At 46.0% G+C, this 16,760-nt stretch overlaps 1 protein-coding gene and 1 long non-coding RNA gene across 7 annotated transcripts in view; one reads left to right on the top strand and one right to left on the bottom strand.

Annotated features, from left to right (window-relative positions):
* The window catches only part of LOC121829436 (uncharacterized), a 10,687-nt gene extending 7,407 nt beyond the window's left edge, over nt 1–3,280 (bottom strand). The window contains exon 1 of one of the 4 annotated variants that reach the window (XR_006072244.2): nt 3,144–3,280. This is a non-coding gene — a long non-coding RNA (uncharacterized LOC121829436). Of the gene's footprint in view, nt 1–2,496; nt 3,105–3,143 lie in introns of those variants that run through there. The other 3 variants (XR_006072242.2, XR_006072243.2, XR_013051327.1) reach the window with 3 other exon arrangements.
* Nucleotides 3,271–16,760, top strand: C5H16orf46 (chromosome 5 C16orf46 homolog). 3 transcript variants are annotated; one of them, XM_006986339.4, is made up of 3 exons: nt 3,271–3,409; nt 14,022–14,269; nt 15,694–16,760. In XM_006986339.4, exons 2-3 carry the CDS (start codon nt 14,060–14,062, stop codon nt 16,729–16,731), a joined length of 1,248 nt encoding a protein of 415 aa, XP_006986401.1. In that variant the 5' UTR covers nt 3,271–3,409; nt 14,022–14,059; the 3' UTR covers nt 16,732–16,760. The 3 variants fall into 3 exon arrangements, with proteins under 3 accessions (XP_006986401.1, XP_015860417.1, XP_006986402.1); XM_016004931.3 differs by having other exon boundaries at nt 3,291–3,429; XM_006986340.4 differs by lacking the exon at nt 3,271–3,409 and adding an exon at nt 3,470–3,604.

Below are 16,760 nucleotides of genomic sequence, written 5' to 3'. Positions count from 1 at the left end.
CTATCCGGAATATAAACTCAATTCTATCATTTCTGTGGTACTTTTCTTTCTTTCTTTTTTTTGGCTCATACACAGCAGGCAAACACTCTAACCACTAAGCCACATCCCCTCTTAACCATAGTTTGTCAATGGAATTTTCTTTTTCTAGACTGCTTTGGTTGATTTAGGATCTCATACTATAGCCCAGGCTGGTCTTGAACTCATGGCAATCCTCTTGCCTCAGCCTCTGTAGTGCTGGGATTACAGGTTTGAGCCATGCTTGACTTCAATGTTTTGTGGTGCTTTTTTGTTGTTGTTGTTCTGGGTTTTTGTTGTTTGGTTTGGTTTGTCACGACAGGGTTTCTCTGTGTAGTCCTGGCTGCCCTGGAACTCACTCTACACCAAGCTGTTCTCACAGAGATCCGCCCGCCTCTGCCTCCTGAGTGCCAGCACTGCCTGGCTTGTTTTATATTTTTGAGACAGGCTCTCATGTAGCCCAAGCTGGTATGGAGGGTGTAGCCAAGGACTACCTTTGAAAGTGTTACAGCTCGGATGGAAAGGTATCCTGGCAGTTGGGACCCAAGGAATACCTCACACAAGAGATTTATTAGGAGTAAAAAACCCAGGAAGGTGGCTGCTTTCTGCTTGGCGGGGAGCGGGGAGGGGGAGAAACAGCAGAGAATTGGGCAGAACATAGAGTTTATATAGGGTTTCCTGCTGGGGGTGGGGCCAGGGGGACAACTACACACACACACACACACACACACACACACACACACACACACACACACACACACACTTTCCAGGATGGCCTGGGAATGGAGGGATTATGTGGCCTGATCTTGGGGCAGGCTCAGGGATGGATGGGATTTTTTTCCTGTAGGACAGGGCCTGGCCACTCTCCTGCCTTGAGGGGCTAGGAACCTTGATTAGGGAAGGGGAGGCAGGGCCTGGCTGCTTCTGTGCCTTAAGGGGTCTTAGCCACCAGAGTAGTCTAGGAACCTGGTGGCTGGAGGTCTCCAGGGGCAGTGCTTATGTTTGGCAGGGAACCCACTCCTGCCACCCTAGTTGGCTTGAACAATCTTGAGTTCCAGGTTTTCCTGCTTTCCTCTCCCAAGAGCTGGATTACAGGCATGTGCCACCACACTGGAATTAAAACCTCAGAAATATAACGTGTGTGTGTGTGTGTGTGTGTGTGTGTGTGTGTGTGTGTAGATTGTTCAGTGGTTAAAAGATCTAGCTGCTCTTCCAAAAGACTTGGGTTCGATTCCTGGCACCTACATGGAGGCTCGAGAACACCTGTAACTCCAGTTCCAGAGGATCCAATCCCTCTTCTGGCCTCCATGGGCACCAGGCATGGAAGTGGTGCATCAATACACGTGATACACATGCAGTCAAAAATTTTGAGCGCTTAAAAAATAAAAAATACTAAAGTTTCAAAAAACAAGATTGCTCAGAAAGCATTAAAACTTAAACAACAACAACAACAAACCCAAAGCAACAACAAAACCCCACAAAAAACCCCTAAAGTTGACCGTATTGGATTTTAGTGAACCACTAGAAGAGTTCTGGGCACAGGCTCCAGTATAAAAGACCAGTGCTTCAGACCAACAGACTCAGGTCCTCAGCAGATTGGAAGTTTTTATTTTTTTCCAAATTGCTGGGCTTTTCTGTGGATTTTTGTTTTGTTTTGTTTTGTGAGACAGGGTTTCTCTGTGTAGTTTTGGTGCCTTTCCTGGATCTCGCTCTGTAGACTAGGCTGGCTTTGAACTCACAGAGATCCTCCTGGTTCTGCCTCCTGAGTGCTGGGATCAAAGGCGTGTGCCACCACCGCTGCCCGGCTCTGTGAATGTTTAAAAGCCTTTTGTCCACCTTCGGTTATTAAAATTATGGTTGAGTGGCCAGGTCTGGTGACACATGCTTGTAATTCCAGTACCCAGGGACAGAGGGAAGATATGGACTTGGAGGCCAGACTAGGCAACATAGTGAGACCCTACCTCAAAACACAGAATGGACACAAAAATTGGTGATAGACTAGCATGTGAAGTCCTGGATTTGCTCATCAGCGTTGGAAAACAATGAACTAGCTAACTTTAAGTATACGTACACACAGGCAAAACTCACCCACATGAATAAATCTAAAATTACATATAAATAAAATTTTGAAATGTATCATACCATTACTTCTATGTTATGAAACATATTGGGATAGCAACTATGCGTGTGTGTGTGTGTGTGTGTGTGTGTGTGTAGTACATATATAAGGGGAAAAACATTAACAAGTAGTCATATTCTAGAAGAGGACTTTGTTCCAACCTTATTGAATAATGTACTACATACATCTTTACGGTCCTTTAACACTATAAACCTGTAAAAAGTAGTCATTCTTAGCTATTCTTCCAAATGCCTTTGAGTCATAGTGGTATTGGAGACTGTCTTTCTGGCTGTAGGAATACTTTTTAAACCAGAAAGCAGAGGGGCCCTGGTACTAGACCTGACTTGGGGTGCTAGACTTACCACCCAATGCCTCACTTCAGGCACAGGTTTCCAGCCTGGGGTATGTCTTTCAGTGCTCAAAAGCAACAAGAGCAGCATGGCGGAGGGGGTGGGGGTGGGGTACCAACTTGCCAAAAGATCAGTGAGTGCTAGCTGCTACTGTCCCAGTAAAGCGGGCGGCACTGAAAAGAACAAAACAAGAAATCCTTCTCATCAGCAGATACAGAAGCCACGTCCGTAATCCTCTTAATGTTGATTTAGGAGACTGAGGAAGGAGGGTTGCCAAGAGTTCGAGGCTACACCAGGCTATACAGCACGCAAACCGAAAACGAGTCTTTTCATGACGTTCTGGGTATGCATTCCACTAGCCCGCGGGATCTCAAGGAGGAAGGGACAAGTGCCAAATCTGCAGCTATTGTTTGCCTGGCACCTGTGTGTCCCTTCTTGAAGGCGGCAGAAGGTTGTTCCCAACGCAAGTGGGCCTCCCAACGTCGACAGTTCGAAACCCTCGAAGCACGCGGGCCGCAGCTTCCCAGAAGCGATGTCACTACGCGCAGGCGCCGCTGGACAGACGCCCGAAACTACATCCCAGGCCGCTGGAGGCAGCTGGCAACCGCGCGCACGGCACCAAGGGAACGTTCATTGACCCCGCCCCCAGAGAGACCTACCTCCCTTGAGAGGCTTTGTTGAGGCGTGACGTCACTTCCGCCAAGCTGCCAGGACACACACCCCCGCCCCGCCCCCGACGCGGCCGTAACCTAGGGCAACGGCCCGGCTCATGCCCGCCGGCCGGGGACGAGCCGCTCCGGGCCTTCCTTCCCTCGCGGCCCCGTCGGAGCGTCTGAGTGGACGTGGTTACGTCCTCTCCCAAGAAAAAGTGTCCAGGACACTTCGCGGGTGGCAGAACCGAGGAAGGAAGCAACCCTCAAGGCGGGTAAGCGAGACGAAGAGGAGGTACGGCTCAGGGCGGGCCTGCACTGGGCGGGGCGTGGAAGCCGCGCGGGCCTCGGGGGGAGGAGCCGTTTGATGGGCGTGGTCCTTGAGGGCGTGGCCGAGGCCTCAAGGGAGGAGCTTGGTGCAGCCCTCAGTGACCTCCTGAAAGAAGGGCAAACCGGCAGCTTGTGGCACGGTAGGAGCCGCCGGGAGGAAGGGGAGGAGCCTGGTGAAGTGGAAAGAGTGTGATGGGACCACGAGATGAAGGGAGGGACCAGATGAGAAGGTCTGGGCGCCAGGATTCGGGCTTGTATTTTCTGTCTGCCTTGAGCCTTGGGAGCCCTCGGAAGGCCATCCTTTCAGGACTAGGCACCTAGTGAATTCAGAAACAAAAGTCGAAAAAGGGCAAAGTGAGACCCTGCCAAAAAACAAAAATCGAGACCCTAGGCAAAAAAGAAAAAGGGCAAGAGTTGTAAGTGGTTGGAATAGAAATGGCCTCATCTCAAGGTTGTACGTGTCTTACTTGAATTCGGAAGAACTCAAGGATTGCTTCATCATGGCAGCTGTACCCCATAGGCATATAAGTATGCCGCAGCTAATTAACATAGGAAGATACATTTATTTTATTTAGTTTTGTCCATTTGAGACAGTATTGCTATGTAGCCCAGGCTAGCTTGGAACTTGGTATACTCCTGTCTCAGAGACCTTCTGAGTGGTTGAGGCATATACTACCACACCTCTACTCCGACTGAATCCTGATAGCTGATACATCATTCCCTTAAAGCCATAGCTTTTAGTAAGATGAGATGCAGAGCAATGAGAAGCTGTGGCAAGGTGGTAAGGAAGTTCGAGGTAGCCTGCCCTGATATCAGCAGCAAGCTTTTGCCTTCAATACCCTGGGCTTTTGTCTCTTGCCAGTCAGCCTGCTTTCCATGCTCGCTGATAGATTAGGAATGTGTCACTTAGAGGTAGGAATCTCAGGTTGATCGGTCATATTCTGGAGGTGCTGACAAATGCAAACGTGTACATTACCACTTTATTTTGTGGTAGACATAATTAATCAACCACACAACTTTTTCTTGCTGTGGGCAGGTGTCAAGCTCCTTATCACATTCAGGTAGCCTCTGCTTGTGTGGAGTTGATAATTGGAATAGGAATTAACATTTTTTTTTAAAGATAGAGTCTTATGTAGTCCAGGCTAACCTTGAATTTGTTAGTCAAGAATGACCTTCAACTTGTAATCCTCTTGCCCACATCTTCCTCATGCTTGGTTGCTGGGGGTGGAACCCAGTGCTTTGTATGTGCTGTTTAATCACTCCATTTACAAAACTGTATCTATATCCTTCTGTTTTTTTCAATTCTTTACACTTTTTTTTAATATGTCTGGTGTTTTGTCCCATGTATGTCTGGACACCATGTTGGTGCCTGGTGCCTTCAGGGGCTAAAACTGGAGTTAAAAATGGATGTGAGCTGCCATGTGGGTGCTGGGATTCAAACCCAGGTTCTCTGGAAAAGCACTTTTTTATTTTTCTATGTATCCCTGACTATCGTGGACTTCACTATATAGACCAGGCTGGCCTCAAATTTGCAGAAATCCACCTGCCTCTGTCTCCCTTACGCTGGGATTAAAGGTGTGTGCCACCATACCTGTCAAATTAAAGGCATTTTCAGGCAAAAGGACAAACTATAGGACATCAGAGTCCCTTTCTGAATTATCTAAGCTGATCAACTGATAGTTCAAAATCAAAATGTTTCAGAGATCTGCTGTGTTTGGAGGTCTGTTGTAGGGAAACAGCATCTCCTCAAGATAGAACAGAAACTCCCAGCCTCCTCCGTACAGTGAGCGTTTGGCATCTGACCTGGGTTCTGTCATTGAATAGCTTTGCATTGTACACAATGAGAGTGACTAGCAAGGGTCTGCTGCAGAGGGGTGGAAGGAGATTCTTTGTGCTGTAAGAGCTGGAGGTGGCAGTGTTACAATCCAGTCCCAAGTGTCTTACCTCTGAGAGTAAGGTCATGTACTAAGTGATACTAAGTAATGTGGCTGGGCATGGTTCCCAGCTTCCCAGTTTCAAAGTCTGGCTTTGGAATTCACTTCTTCCCTGAAGATCTCTGCAGGCTACATAGTGACTTTTAATAATTTTCATTGCTGTAAGGTCTCTCCCTGGGTCATGAGGCTCACCAATTGGATCAGCAAACCCCAGGGATCCACCTATCTTTTGCCTGACTGGCATCAGAAATACAAATGCATGACATCATACTTAGCATTTTGGCTCCTAGCTGGCAATTAAATTCAGGTCTCATGCTTATGAGGCAAGCACTTTATTGACTTGAGCTATGTATCCAGCCCTGATTAGGGTTGTTTACCTATTAAAACACTGTAGATGTATGTATATTGGCCTACCCCTCTAATCCTAGCACTTCAGAGACACAAGCCAGAGGATCATGAATTTGAGGCTAACAAATTCATGTACCAGGGCATCCTGAGGTCTATAGCAAAACTTTCTTTAAAAAAAAAAAAAGGCAGAGCCAGGTGGATCTCTGTGAGTTCGAGGCCAGTCTGGTCTACAGAGTGAGATCCAGGAAAGGCGCAAAGCTACACAGAGAAACTCTGTTTCGACAAAAACCACAAAAAAAAAAAAAAAAAAAAAAAAATCAAGATGGCTCAATGGTCAAGAGCACTGGCTGCTTTTTTTTTTTTTTTTTTTTAATGCCGAGTGCAGTTTATTGAAGGAGGGAGGAGGTCTTAAATACAGGCTTACAGCACAATGGGAGAACCGGAGGGCAGAAGTTCGCTACCGATGTTTTATAATCTTGCATCTAAGCTGTTAATGCCCATTATGAAGGATACGCAGACAAGGAACTTCCCTTAAGCATTCAGGCGGGTGAAACCTGGGAGGGAATTAGCATAGAGAGGATATCAAGGTCAGGGTCAGCAAGCAAGGCAACAGTTACCCAAAACGGGGGCCAGGGACCTACAGGTCCCCCTTTTACTAATAAATGAGCTTCTGACTTAGGTTGTGTGGGACGTCAGCAGGTCACCCTACCCGTCATGGAGATGCCTGCCCAGGCCATACATGCGCTCTGTCTTAGGTTGGTGAGCGCCCCGCCCCCCCAGGCATTACCTGTCTTTGAATACTCATTATCATACAGGCTCAATCATGTGTGAGCTGCAGAGTTAACTGCTGCCAAAGATCTCAAAGTGGCGCTGGGCTTGCAGTCTGTGTGTTTGACACAGAAAAGACCAACAGAGGTCCTATCCCACCCATAGCCAGTAGGCTAAAGACAACTGAGCCATTCCCTTCCTTAACGAGCCTTACTGCAAATTGGAGTCCTTATAAGATGGTATCCCAAAAGCAAATGGAACTTGAGTTTATAAATTTAAAATTTTCAAAGCCAATCGAAATGTATGTAACTATTGAATTAAATTTATCATGCCCGATAGAATGAAAGATTAATTAACTGTGGTAGCTACTTTTGCTGCCAGGGTCTCCATTGTGCTAGCTATAGTAAGCAATTATGAGATGGTAATCCCAGAAACAGTAGCAGTGGTGGCCGCCACTGCTATAACAGCAACAACGGCAGCAGCAATGTCAGATTCTCTTCTGGAGCGTGTGGGCATCCACTGGCATGGATACAACTCCAGGAACACGAACCGCCAAGGCCCACTTTTCTTGATCCTAGCACTACTTAAGCTGGTAGCTCTGCAAAAGAACAACTAAGAACCATAAAGAAAAAAACAGGCAGCTCACAAAGGAGCAGAATTAATGCTCTTATAATGGCTACATTTAGGCTCATAAATTTTAAGGTATCTTAAAAATGACTCAGGTTCAATTCCCAGCACCTACATGGCAGCTCACAACTGTCTGTAATTCCAGTTCCAGGGGATCTGACACCCTCACATAGAAATACATGCAGTCAGAACACCAGTGTTCATAAAATAAAAATAAATAAAAAAACCCAAAAAACTCCAAACTCCAAGCTGGTGAGGGTTGTGCTGTTTACATCAGATGGCCCCAGCCAATATAAATGTGCACTTTTTTTTTTTTGTTTTTTGGGTTTTTGTTTTGTTTGTTTGTTTTGTTTTTTGTTTGTTTGTTTTTCAAGACAGGGTTTCTCTGTGTGACTTTGCAGAGCCTGTCCTGGGACTCACTTTGTAGATGCAACTCACTTTGTAGACGAGGCTGGCCTTGAACTCACAGAGATCTGTCTGCCTCTGCCTCCCAAGTGTGCCACCACTGCCCTCCCCCACCGTACTTCTTGTTTGAGGCTTTAGATTCCATGATTAACCTTACAGCTCTGTGAGAAGATATGTCAGTCATATGCACCTCCTAGTTTATAAAGTGTTCTCCATGTTCCTTGTGTGTCTTTGTGTGTATGTGTTCAGATGTGCTTGAGTGTGTGCAGGTGTGCAGAGAGCCAGAGGTTGACATTGGGCATCTTCCTCAATCTCTCTCTACCTTATTTTTTTATATCTGTATAATTTTAAGATTCATTTTAATTTCACGTATACAAGTGTTTTGGTTCAATGTATGTGCATCATGGGCATGTCAGGTGCACATGGAAGCCAGAAGGGGTGTCATATCCACTCAAAGTGGAGTTAGTTACCAGTTCTTATGAGTTGCCATGTGAGTTCAGTGCCAGAAACCAAACCTGGGTCCTTTGCAAGAGTAGCAAATGCTCTTAACTGCTGAGCCATCTCTCCAGCCCTTACCCACTTTATTTTTTTGAGACATCTTCTCACACTGAGCTCAGAGTTCTCTGGTTTTGGCTAGGCTTTCTAGCCAGCAAGCCCCAAGGGTCCTCCTGTCTCTGCCCTTCCAACACTGGGCTTAAAGGCATGTATCGCATAGCACATGGCTTTTTATGTGGGTGCTGGGGATCTGAACTCTGTTTCTTTTTTTTTTTTTTTTGTCCTTTCAGTTTTTTTTTTATTATTATTATTATTATTTTACAACACCATTTGAACTCTGTTTCTTAAGCTTGTGTGGCAAGTACTGTATGACTGAGGCATCTTTTTTTTTTTTTTTTTTTTTTTTTTTTGGTTTTTCGAGACAGGGTTTCTCTGCGTAGCTTTGGGCCTTTCCTGGAACTCACTTGGTAGCCCAGGCTGGCCTTGAACTCACAGAGATCCCGAGTGCTGGGACTAAAGGCGTGCGCCACCACCGCCCGGCTCCTGAGGCATCTTTTAAGCCTACCCTAGGAGAAATACTTGGCCTTGCTAGCCAGGCAGTCCAATCAGAAAATGGTAAACTCAAAGTTCAATGAGAGTGTCTCAGGGGAACAAGGCAGGTGAGTAATAGAGCAGGCCACCTGATGTGCACACTCCTGTACACACATTCACTGATCACGTGAGTAGACATACACACATGAAATTTAGTTTTGAAGCCCTGGGCTTGCTGGCCAATGCCTGTGATCACAGCACTCAGGAGTTAGAGGCAGGAGGATCAGGGATTCATGAATTCACTATGAGAGTTCAGGGCTAGTCTGTGGTACATGAACCCTGTATGAAAATTCAGTTAAGAGCTGGGCGGTGGTGATATACACCTTTAATGCCAGCACTCAGGAGGCAGAGGCAGACAGATCTCTGTGAGTTTGAGGCCAGCCTGGTCTACAAAGCAAGTTCCAGGACAGTCAGAACACAGAGAAAACCTGTTTTCAAAAACAAAAAATTAAAACAAAAAAAAATGAGTTAAAAAATGGAAAATATGGGCTGGAAAGATGGCAAAGGGGGTTAAGAGCACTGGTTATTCTTGCAGAGGACCCAGGTTCAATAACCAACACCCACATGATGGCTAACAGTGGCCTATAATTATAGTCCAGGGGATCCAATACTCTCCCCTGGTCTCCTAGCACACAAGGCAAACATGTGGTATACATACATGCTGACCAAACACCCATACACATAAAAATAAATAAATTTAAAAATGAAAATATAGCAGCACAGTTCAGCTGAGATCCATTTGGATGAGGACTCAGAAGCTTCCAGTCTGAGGAAACAGGATCAGCTGAGGAATTGGCAAGGTGAGGTAGCTGTGGCTTGTTCTGCTTCTCTGATCTTCCAGCATTCACCCCAATAACTGGCTCCAGGTTTGTTTTATTAATAAGTCCTTCTAACAATTCATGCTATACTCACTGGAGTGAAAACCTTTGCCTCAAAACAAAACAAAAAACAAACAAAAAATGAAAATATATCAATACAAACTTCTGCATTCTAACAGAAGAGTAAATCTGCATGTAATTTGTGAGAAACCACAAGCTAGGCACTGAGGTACTAGAGAAGCAGAGGCAGGAGATTTACTTCCAGTTTAAGGGCATCTCTGTCTCAAAGACACATTAGAGGGGCTGGAGAGGTCCCTCATTGGTTAAGAGCCCTTGTTTTTGCAGAGAACTAGGTTTGATTCCCAGCACCTACATGGTGGCTCACAGTTGTCCATACTCCAGTTCAAGGGGATCCAGTGCTCCCCTCTGGCCTCTGCAGCAGCAAGCACACACTGAGTGTACATATGTACGTGTAGGGAAAACACCAATATACATAAAATAAATCTAATAAAATTTTGTTTTTATTTTATGAATAAGAGTGTTTACCTGCGTGTGTGTGTGTGTGTGTGTGTGTGTGTGTGTGTGTGTGTGTGTGTGTGTGTGTATGTACCACAGGTGTCCAGGCCAGAAGAGGGAATCAGATTCCCTGGAATTTGAGTTACAAACAATTGTGAGCTGCCATGTGGGTGTTGGGAACAGAACATATGTCCTTTCCATGCACAGCAAAACAACCTTTCCAGCTCCAAAATAAATAAATCAATAAATATTAAAAAGAAAGCCAAACATAAACAAAAGAATGAACCACACTGGGTGGCGGTGGTGCACACCTTTAATCCCGGCACTTGGGAGGCAGAGGCAGGCAGATCTCTGTGAGTTCCAGACCAGCCTGGACTTCAGAGTGAGTTCCAGGAAAAGCTCCAGAGCTACACAGAGAAACCCTGTCTCAAAAAACCAAAACTAAAACCAAACAAAGTACCACAATGTATTCTTTTTTTTTTCTTTTTGCAAATTAGAAATCACAATCTATTTTATTCTTTTAGTGATTTTATTTTTATTTTTGGTGATGGTGATGGGGAAGACTGAAACAGGCCTTGAACTCCTCCTGCCTCAGCCTCCCAAGTGCTGGTATTACAGATGTATAACATCGTGCCCAGCTTTAGTTGATGCTTGCTTTTTGTTGTTTTGTTTTGTGCTTATTTGTTTGTTTTGGATTTTTAAGACAAGTTTTCACTCTGTCTTGAAACGCAGGTAAACACTCTTATTCATAAAATAAAAACAAGACATAGCTCTCACTGTCCTGGATCTTGCTCTGTAGATCAGGTTGGCCTCAAACTCAAAGAGGTCCACTTGCCTCAGTCTCCCCAGTGCTGGGATTAACAGTGTGTGCTACCACCACCTGCCTATCCTTGCTTTGTGTTAAACTGTTAATATGTATTAAATGGCAGAATGGGTAGCAAAAGTTGAAGGTATATTTATAGCAGGAAAACTTAAAATCCAGACCATGAACTGGTTTGTTTTTAATTTTGAGGCTGGGAAAAAAGAGCACCAACTGTTCTGACAGAGGACCAAGTTTGGTTCCTATCAACCCATATCAGGTACCTCATAACTGCCTGTAACTCCAGTTCCTGGGGCTTCTCTGTCTCTGGCCTCCATGGGTACTGTACTCACATGCAAATTATCCCCTCCACACATGTATACATAATTAAAATAATGAAAGTGTGTTTATTAATGTGTGGGGGTGTTTACATTGGCATGTATGTGCCACTCAGATGTGCCCAGGCTGTGTGTGGAAGTCAGAAGACAGCTCTGGAGTTGATTTTCTCTCTCCTCCACCTGCTTTTTATCTTCTGTGCTCTGTATCCGGGCTAGCTGGGTAATAAGCTTCTAGGAGGTTCTGTTGTCAATGCCTCCCCTTTCACTGGGGGTGTAGGAGGAGTTATAGATACCTATCACTGCCTCAGGGTGGTTTTTTTTCTTTTTCTTTTTTGGTTTCTCTGTGTAGTTTTGGTGCCTGTCCTGGATCTACTCTGTAGCCCAGGCTGGCCTCGAACTCACAGAGATCTGTCTGGCTCTGCCTCCTGAGTGATGGGATTAAAGGTGTGCCACACCACTGCCCAGTTTGTTTTGTTTTTGTTTGTTTTCAAAACAAAATTAGCTCCTGTGCCTTCTGGGGATTGAACTTCGGTCATCAGTCTTGTACTGCAAGGGCTTTTACCTACCATCTCAGTGGCTCTCATTTTTTTTTTTTTAATTAGGACAAAGGCAGGCACATTCTCGTGCTAGTGGAACCTCAAGAATCTGAGTGTTCTCACCTGTCAGTGGTGGCTCATGCCTTTAATCCCAGTACTTGGAGGCAGAGTTTGAGACCAGCCTGGCCTACAGAGCTAGTTCCAGGACAGCCAGAGCTACACAGAGAAACCCTGTCTTGAAAAACTTTAAAAAAAAAAAAAAAAGAAAGAAAGAAAGAAAAGAAGGAAAGAAAGAAAAAAGAAAGGAAGGAAGGAAGAAACTCAGTGTTCCCAAGTGTCATATAATGAATTGCTTTGCACTGATCTAACTAAATTTTGACTAGTTTTCCTGACATCTAAGGAGTCAATATAGATCATGAGTGAAGTACATATAAAAACATTGTTTATAGTGGATGTATACATTGCTTTCCTGGATTTTCTTTGCTATGGTATGATGGAATGCAGCTGGACCATCTTCTTAGACCACCATGGGTTCCAGTTCCTACCGCAGCGCAGGGCTCACCCCAAACTGCATCTTTCATTCTTTGCTGGTCTCACCATCGATCTGTATAGACACATAAGGTTCTTCTCAGGGCTGGAGAGATGGCTCAGTGGTTAAGAGCATTGGCTGCTCTTCCAAAAGCTCTGAGTTCAATTCCCAGCAACCATGTGGTGGTTCACAACCATCTGTAATGAGATCTGATGCCCTCTTCTGGAGTGCAGGCACACATGCAGATAGAACACTGTATACATAATAAATAAATAAATCTTTAAAAAAAAAAAAAAAGCTTCTTCTCATGACCCATGAGTCATATTCTAAGAACTGGAATGGCTACTCTGTAAGAGAGAACATGGGGGCTTGATAGGCTTGTGTTTTTATCCAGATAGGGCATTCTGTGATTCGGATGCAGACATGTTCAGGTTCCACAGGCTTAGCCTATGTACCTGCTTCCCACTGCAAAGCCTCACTCTGCTTGCAGGGCTAGAAGATGTTTCTGGTGTGTAGAAACCAGTGTTGCTTCAGTGTGGGGAAGAGCTTTCCAAAAGCAGCAGTTTTCTAATTTGATGGGTCTTTAGAATGACCCAGGGTTTAAAAAATACCACAGCTCAGGTCATCAAGGAGGCTCCACAGGTAAAGGTTCTTGTCTCCAAGCCTGATGACCTTAGTTCAGTCCCCAGAACCTATATAAAGGTGGAACCTACATATCCACCCCCAAACGGTACATACATGCATGCATCAGCACCTAGCTAGAAATGATGGCCCATATCCAAATTCCCAGCTACTTGGTGGCTAAGACAGGAAGCTGGAGGTCAGTCTGGCAACACAGAGAGACCTTGTTGCAAAAAAAGAAAAACCTATGCATCCTTCTATAAGTTCCTCAGTCCTTCCCAGCACTTAACACTATGCCCAGACTCTGGCAGAGGAGTGAGAATCAGTTTTCTTTTTTTTCCTTTTTTTCTCTCTCTCTTTCTTTCTTCTCCTCCCCCCCCCCAGACAGGGTTTCTCTTTTCTCTTTGTAACAGCCCTGGCTGTCCAGGAATTAGCTCTGTAGACCAGGCTGCCCTTGAACTCACAGAGATCCACCTGCCTCCTGAGTGCTGGGAGTAAAGGCAGGAGCCACCACTATCCAGCCCTGAATCAGTTTTCTTAACTGTAGACCTCAGGGCAGAGTTAATCAGGTATATGACAATCTGGTTTCACCCTATGGTGGGTTATTAAGATGCTTTCCCACAGTGGGGATGAGGGCTGTGAATTCTCCATAGCTCTGCCAACATCCACTGCTTGGTTTTGCTTTAGGGAAGCAGAATGGGGGCAGGTAGAAGTGTAGGAAGGAGTGAAGCATGTGATTACCCAGCTTCCTTGGAAGCTTGTGGACCCCCAGTCAACTCTGAGGGAATTCCCACTGTTCTCTTGATGGCGGCACAGTGCCCTCTGTAGACCTGCGTCCCTTGTGAGCGCTGTAGCAGTAACCAGAGATCGAGCCAATGCCAGTGTCTTCCGGTTGCCTTTTCTTCATTCCTTTGGTCTTTATTAAATTCATCAATCTTGGGTTGGCCGATGACTCAGCAGGTAAATGCACTCAACTCACAATCCTGATGATCTGTCCTCTGACTTCCATTAGAGTGCCATGGCATATCCCTCCATCACCCCCATCACACACACACAAAATTTTAAAAAAAAAATAGTTTTTTTAATTAAAATTAGCCATCTCTTTTCTGTCAGCAGAAATGGGTAATTTTGAAATGTTTATTCTGTCTGCATACATTAAAATATTCCACTTGAGATACTGACTTGATTTTAAAAAAACTAATATTAAAACCAAGTTTAATTGGACTTTGCAGGAAGAAGATGTTCAAAACTATAAGGAATCACCCCAGTAATGGATCTCTGTCCGGAAAGTGAGACTGTTGGAGAAAATAATGAAAGCAAGAAAATTGAAGACGCAGAAGAAACGGCAGTGACTTTAGGTTGTCCAGATGAGAGAAGGGAGAGGAATCATGTTTGCTGTCTTCTCGGGATCAGCGACCTCACGTTGGAAGAGGATGAACGGGCCAGCGAGTTTGCCATCAACACCGGGTGGGAAGAAGCCGTGAGTGTCTCCTTGGGTCTTCCTCACTTGGGTCTTTACCACAGGTCTTTTTCCAAAGTAGTTTATGTTACCAGAAATGTTGGAATGAATGTGGGAGCCTTGGGACAGAAGTGAAGTAGAGTGACAGGAGGGTGTACTCCTGGGCACACATGGCACATCTTTGCACGGACAGCTGAGCATTCAGTTATTCTTTCAGCATCTCAGTAGCCACCTGAGGCCTCCCTCTGTGAATGAGGATGCTGAGGCACCCAGTAGGTGAAATGCGGTACACAGAGATCATTCAACCAATAACTGGGCAGAGAGGGCTGGAATATTTCCAGCCCTGTGTTCAGTGCCTGGGAGACCCATAGGCTGTCTCCTCCTGTCTCTCTAGAGGCCTGTGGTCTCTCAGAGTCAGGAGTGGAAGCTGACATTTAAAACTGTAAGGCAAGTGCCTTGGTAGCGCAATTTCATCAGGAATGTGGGGCCTTATGACTTAGCTGGTTGAACTGTGGGCCAGCAAGATGGCTCAGCAGGTAGAGGCACCTGTAATACAAGCCTGGAGACCCGAGTTTGATCCCCAGAACCCACAGTTTTGTGGAAGGAGAGAACTAACTCCACAGAATTGTCTTTGACCTTCACACTCACACTATGGCATGCTTATCCACACACTGGTCATACATGCCTATGTGAATTCGCACACATACACACACCCCCTCACTGCCTAAATAAAAACTTTAAATAATAAGGAAACTTGGTCAAATCCAAGATTAAATGCAGAGTTTCCAGGTCATACAATAAAAAATACAGGTTGTCCTATTTGACTTTCAGATGAGTGACCCCTAACTACTTAGTGTTACGTTTATCGCAGTTACAGTCCTTTATTTTTAGATGGCAGCCAGGGCCTTCAGGGGTGGGTGGGCATAGCTGTCCTTTGGCACTCAGGAATCTTGGGTTCCCAGGACTGCCTCTGTTCCTTGCTGCCCCTCCAGCCTTTCTGAGCAGCCTTCCTTGTGTTTGGGAAACTGACCGACAGTACAAGAACTCCTTGGACGAGAACGGCAGCTCCAGTCCATAGTGCTGGACTGAATTGCCTCTGAAGGGAGCTGTCGTCAGTACTCGGGTGGCTTTCAGGTGCCACTGTCGGTGTGTCAGTAAACAACTACCCCTGCTAGTACTTGAGATTAGCATCTATGGCTCTAATACCATTGCTTGTGTGAGGCTAAAATAGCAAAGGTTGGGCAGGAGTGTTATAAGTTTATGGCCAGCTAGTCTACATGATAAATAAGACTCTGTGTGCCTGTGTGCGTGTGTTTATGATAAGTCAATTTTAAGAAAAAAAAAATGTGGTTCAAATAAGACTGCCAGAACAGGAGTGTGGCCCAAATGGAGGCAGCAGGGCCCCAGCACAGCGAGCTCGAGGGTAACACGCTACTTTCTTGCAGGTCCACGGCTGGGGAAGGACCTCACCAACTGCCTGCATCTGGTCAAGAAAGAAAGTGAAAAAGGGAAAGGCGGGAGAAGGCACCAGTGGCGGCAGCAACTGCTTGTTCTGCATGAGCCTTTCTCAAGGGAGTCTGGAGGCTCATCCCCTCTCAGAGGTCGGGAAACCGGAGGCCGGTGCTGTGGCCGAGGTCAGCCCCGAGAAGAGCTGCAGCCCCGAGAAGTGCGGCGGCCCCGAGAAGAGCTGCAACAGCCCCTCCCAGGGCCCCAGCACCGCTTCCAGAGAGCCTAACAAACTGTGCTTTCCCACGTACTTGCATGGAGAAAAAAAAAGCCTGCAAATCAAGGAATTTATCTGGTGCATGGAAGATTGGGGCATTCCTGAGGCAGTTAGCAGCAAGACCTGCAGAAACCCCTGCGGAAGCACTGACCGGGGCCTCTCCATCTCCGACTCCCTCAATTCCAAGGCCCTCATGGTTCTGCCCCCACTGAAAAACTCTCCCCCCAGCAGCTTGGATGTCCTGAGTAAGAAGAGCAGGAATATTTTCTGGCAGCCGGAAGAAAAGGCGCTAAGGACGGAAAAGGAGGAGTGTGTGGCTTGTCCAGATGGATTGAAGACAGTTGATGGGAAAAGTGAAAAGAGACACTTTGAGCTGGCCAGCCACATGAAGGTCACCGACATGCTGCCTTTCTCTCCCTCTGGGGCCCAGACACACCTGCTGGGAGCAGAGTCTCCAAGGTGCTGCCTGCACTGGTCCCTCCTGCCCCAGAAGAGCTCTATGTACCCATCCAGCCCCACCAACATCCACTATCTTGCCACCTTGCAGGTGTTGCATAAGCAGGGCGTGCAGAACTGCAGGGCCAGGCTCAAAGGCAAGGACCCCAAACCTGCCAGGAGCACCCACAAGCACCTCCTCCCAGAGGCCAAGCAGGAAAACAGGCCTCGAGCGCTAGAGAAGAAAATGTTCCCCAAACCTCTCCTGCCGTCCCTCACAGTGAGCAGAGTTGTCATCCCTGTCTCTACTCACAGAGTCCTCTGATTTGTCACAATATAATTTCCTGGGAATAA

This window comes from Peromyscus maniculatus, chromosome 5 (assembly GCF_049852395.1).
Source record: "Peromyscus maniculatus bairdii isolate BWxNUB_F1_BW_parent chromosome 5, HU_Pman_BW_mat_3.1, whole genome shotgun sequence".
Classification (NCBI taxonomy): Eukaryota; Metazoa; Chordata; class Mammalia; order Rodentia; family Cricetidae; genus Peromyscus; species Peromyscus maniculatus.
This window is presented reverse-complemented; position numbering and strand designations above follow the sequence as displayed.

Coding starts and splice junctions, on each gene's coding strand:
- C5H16orf46 (XM_006986339.4), top strand. CDS start 14,060: ATGGATCTCTGTCCGGAAAGTGAGACTGTTGGAGAAAATAATGAAAGC. Junction 14,270..15,693: donor ACACCGGGTGGGAAGAAGCC/GTGAGTGTCTCC, acceptor ACTTTCTTGCAG/GTCCACGGCTGGGGAAGGAC.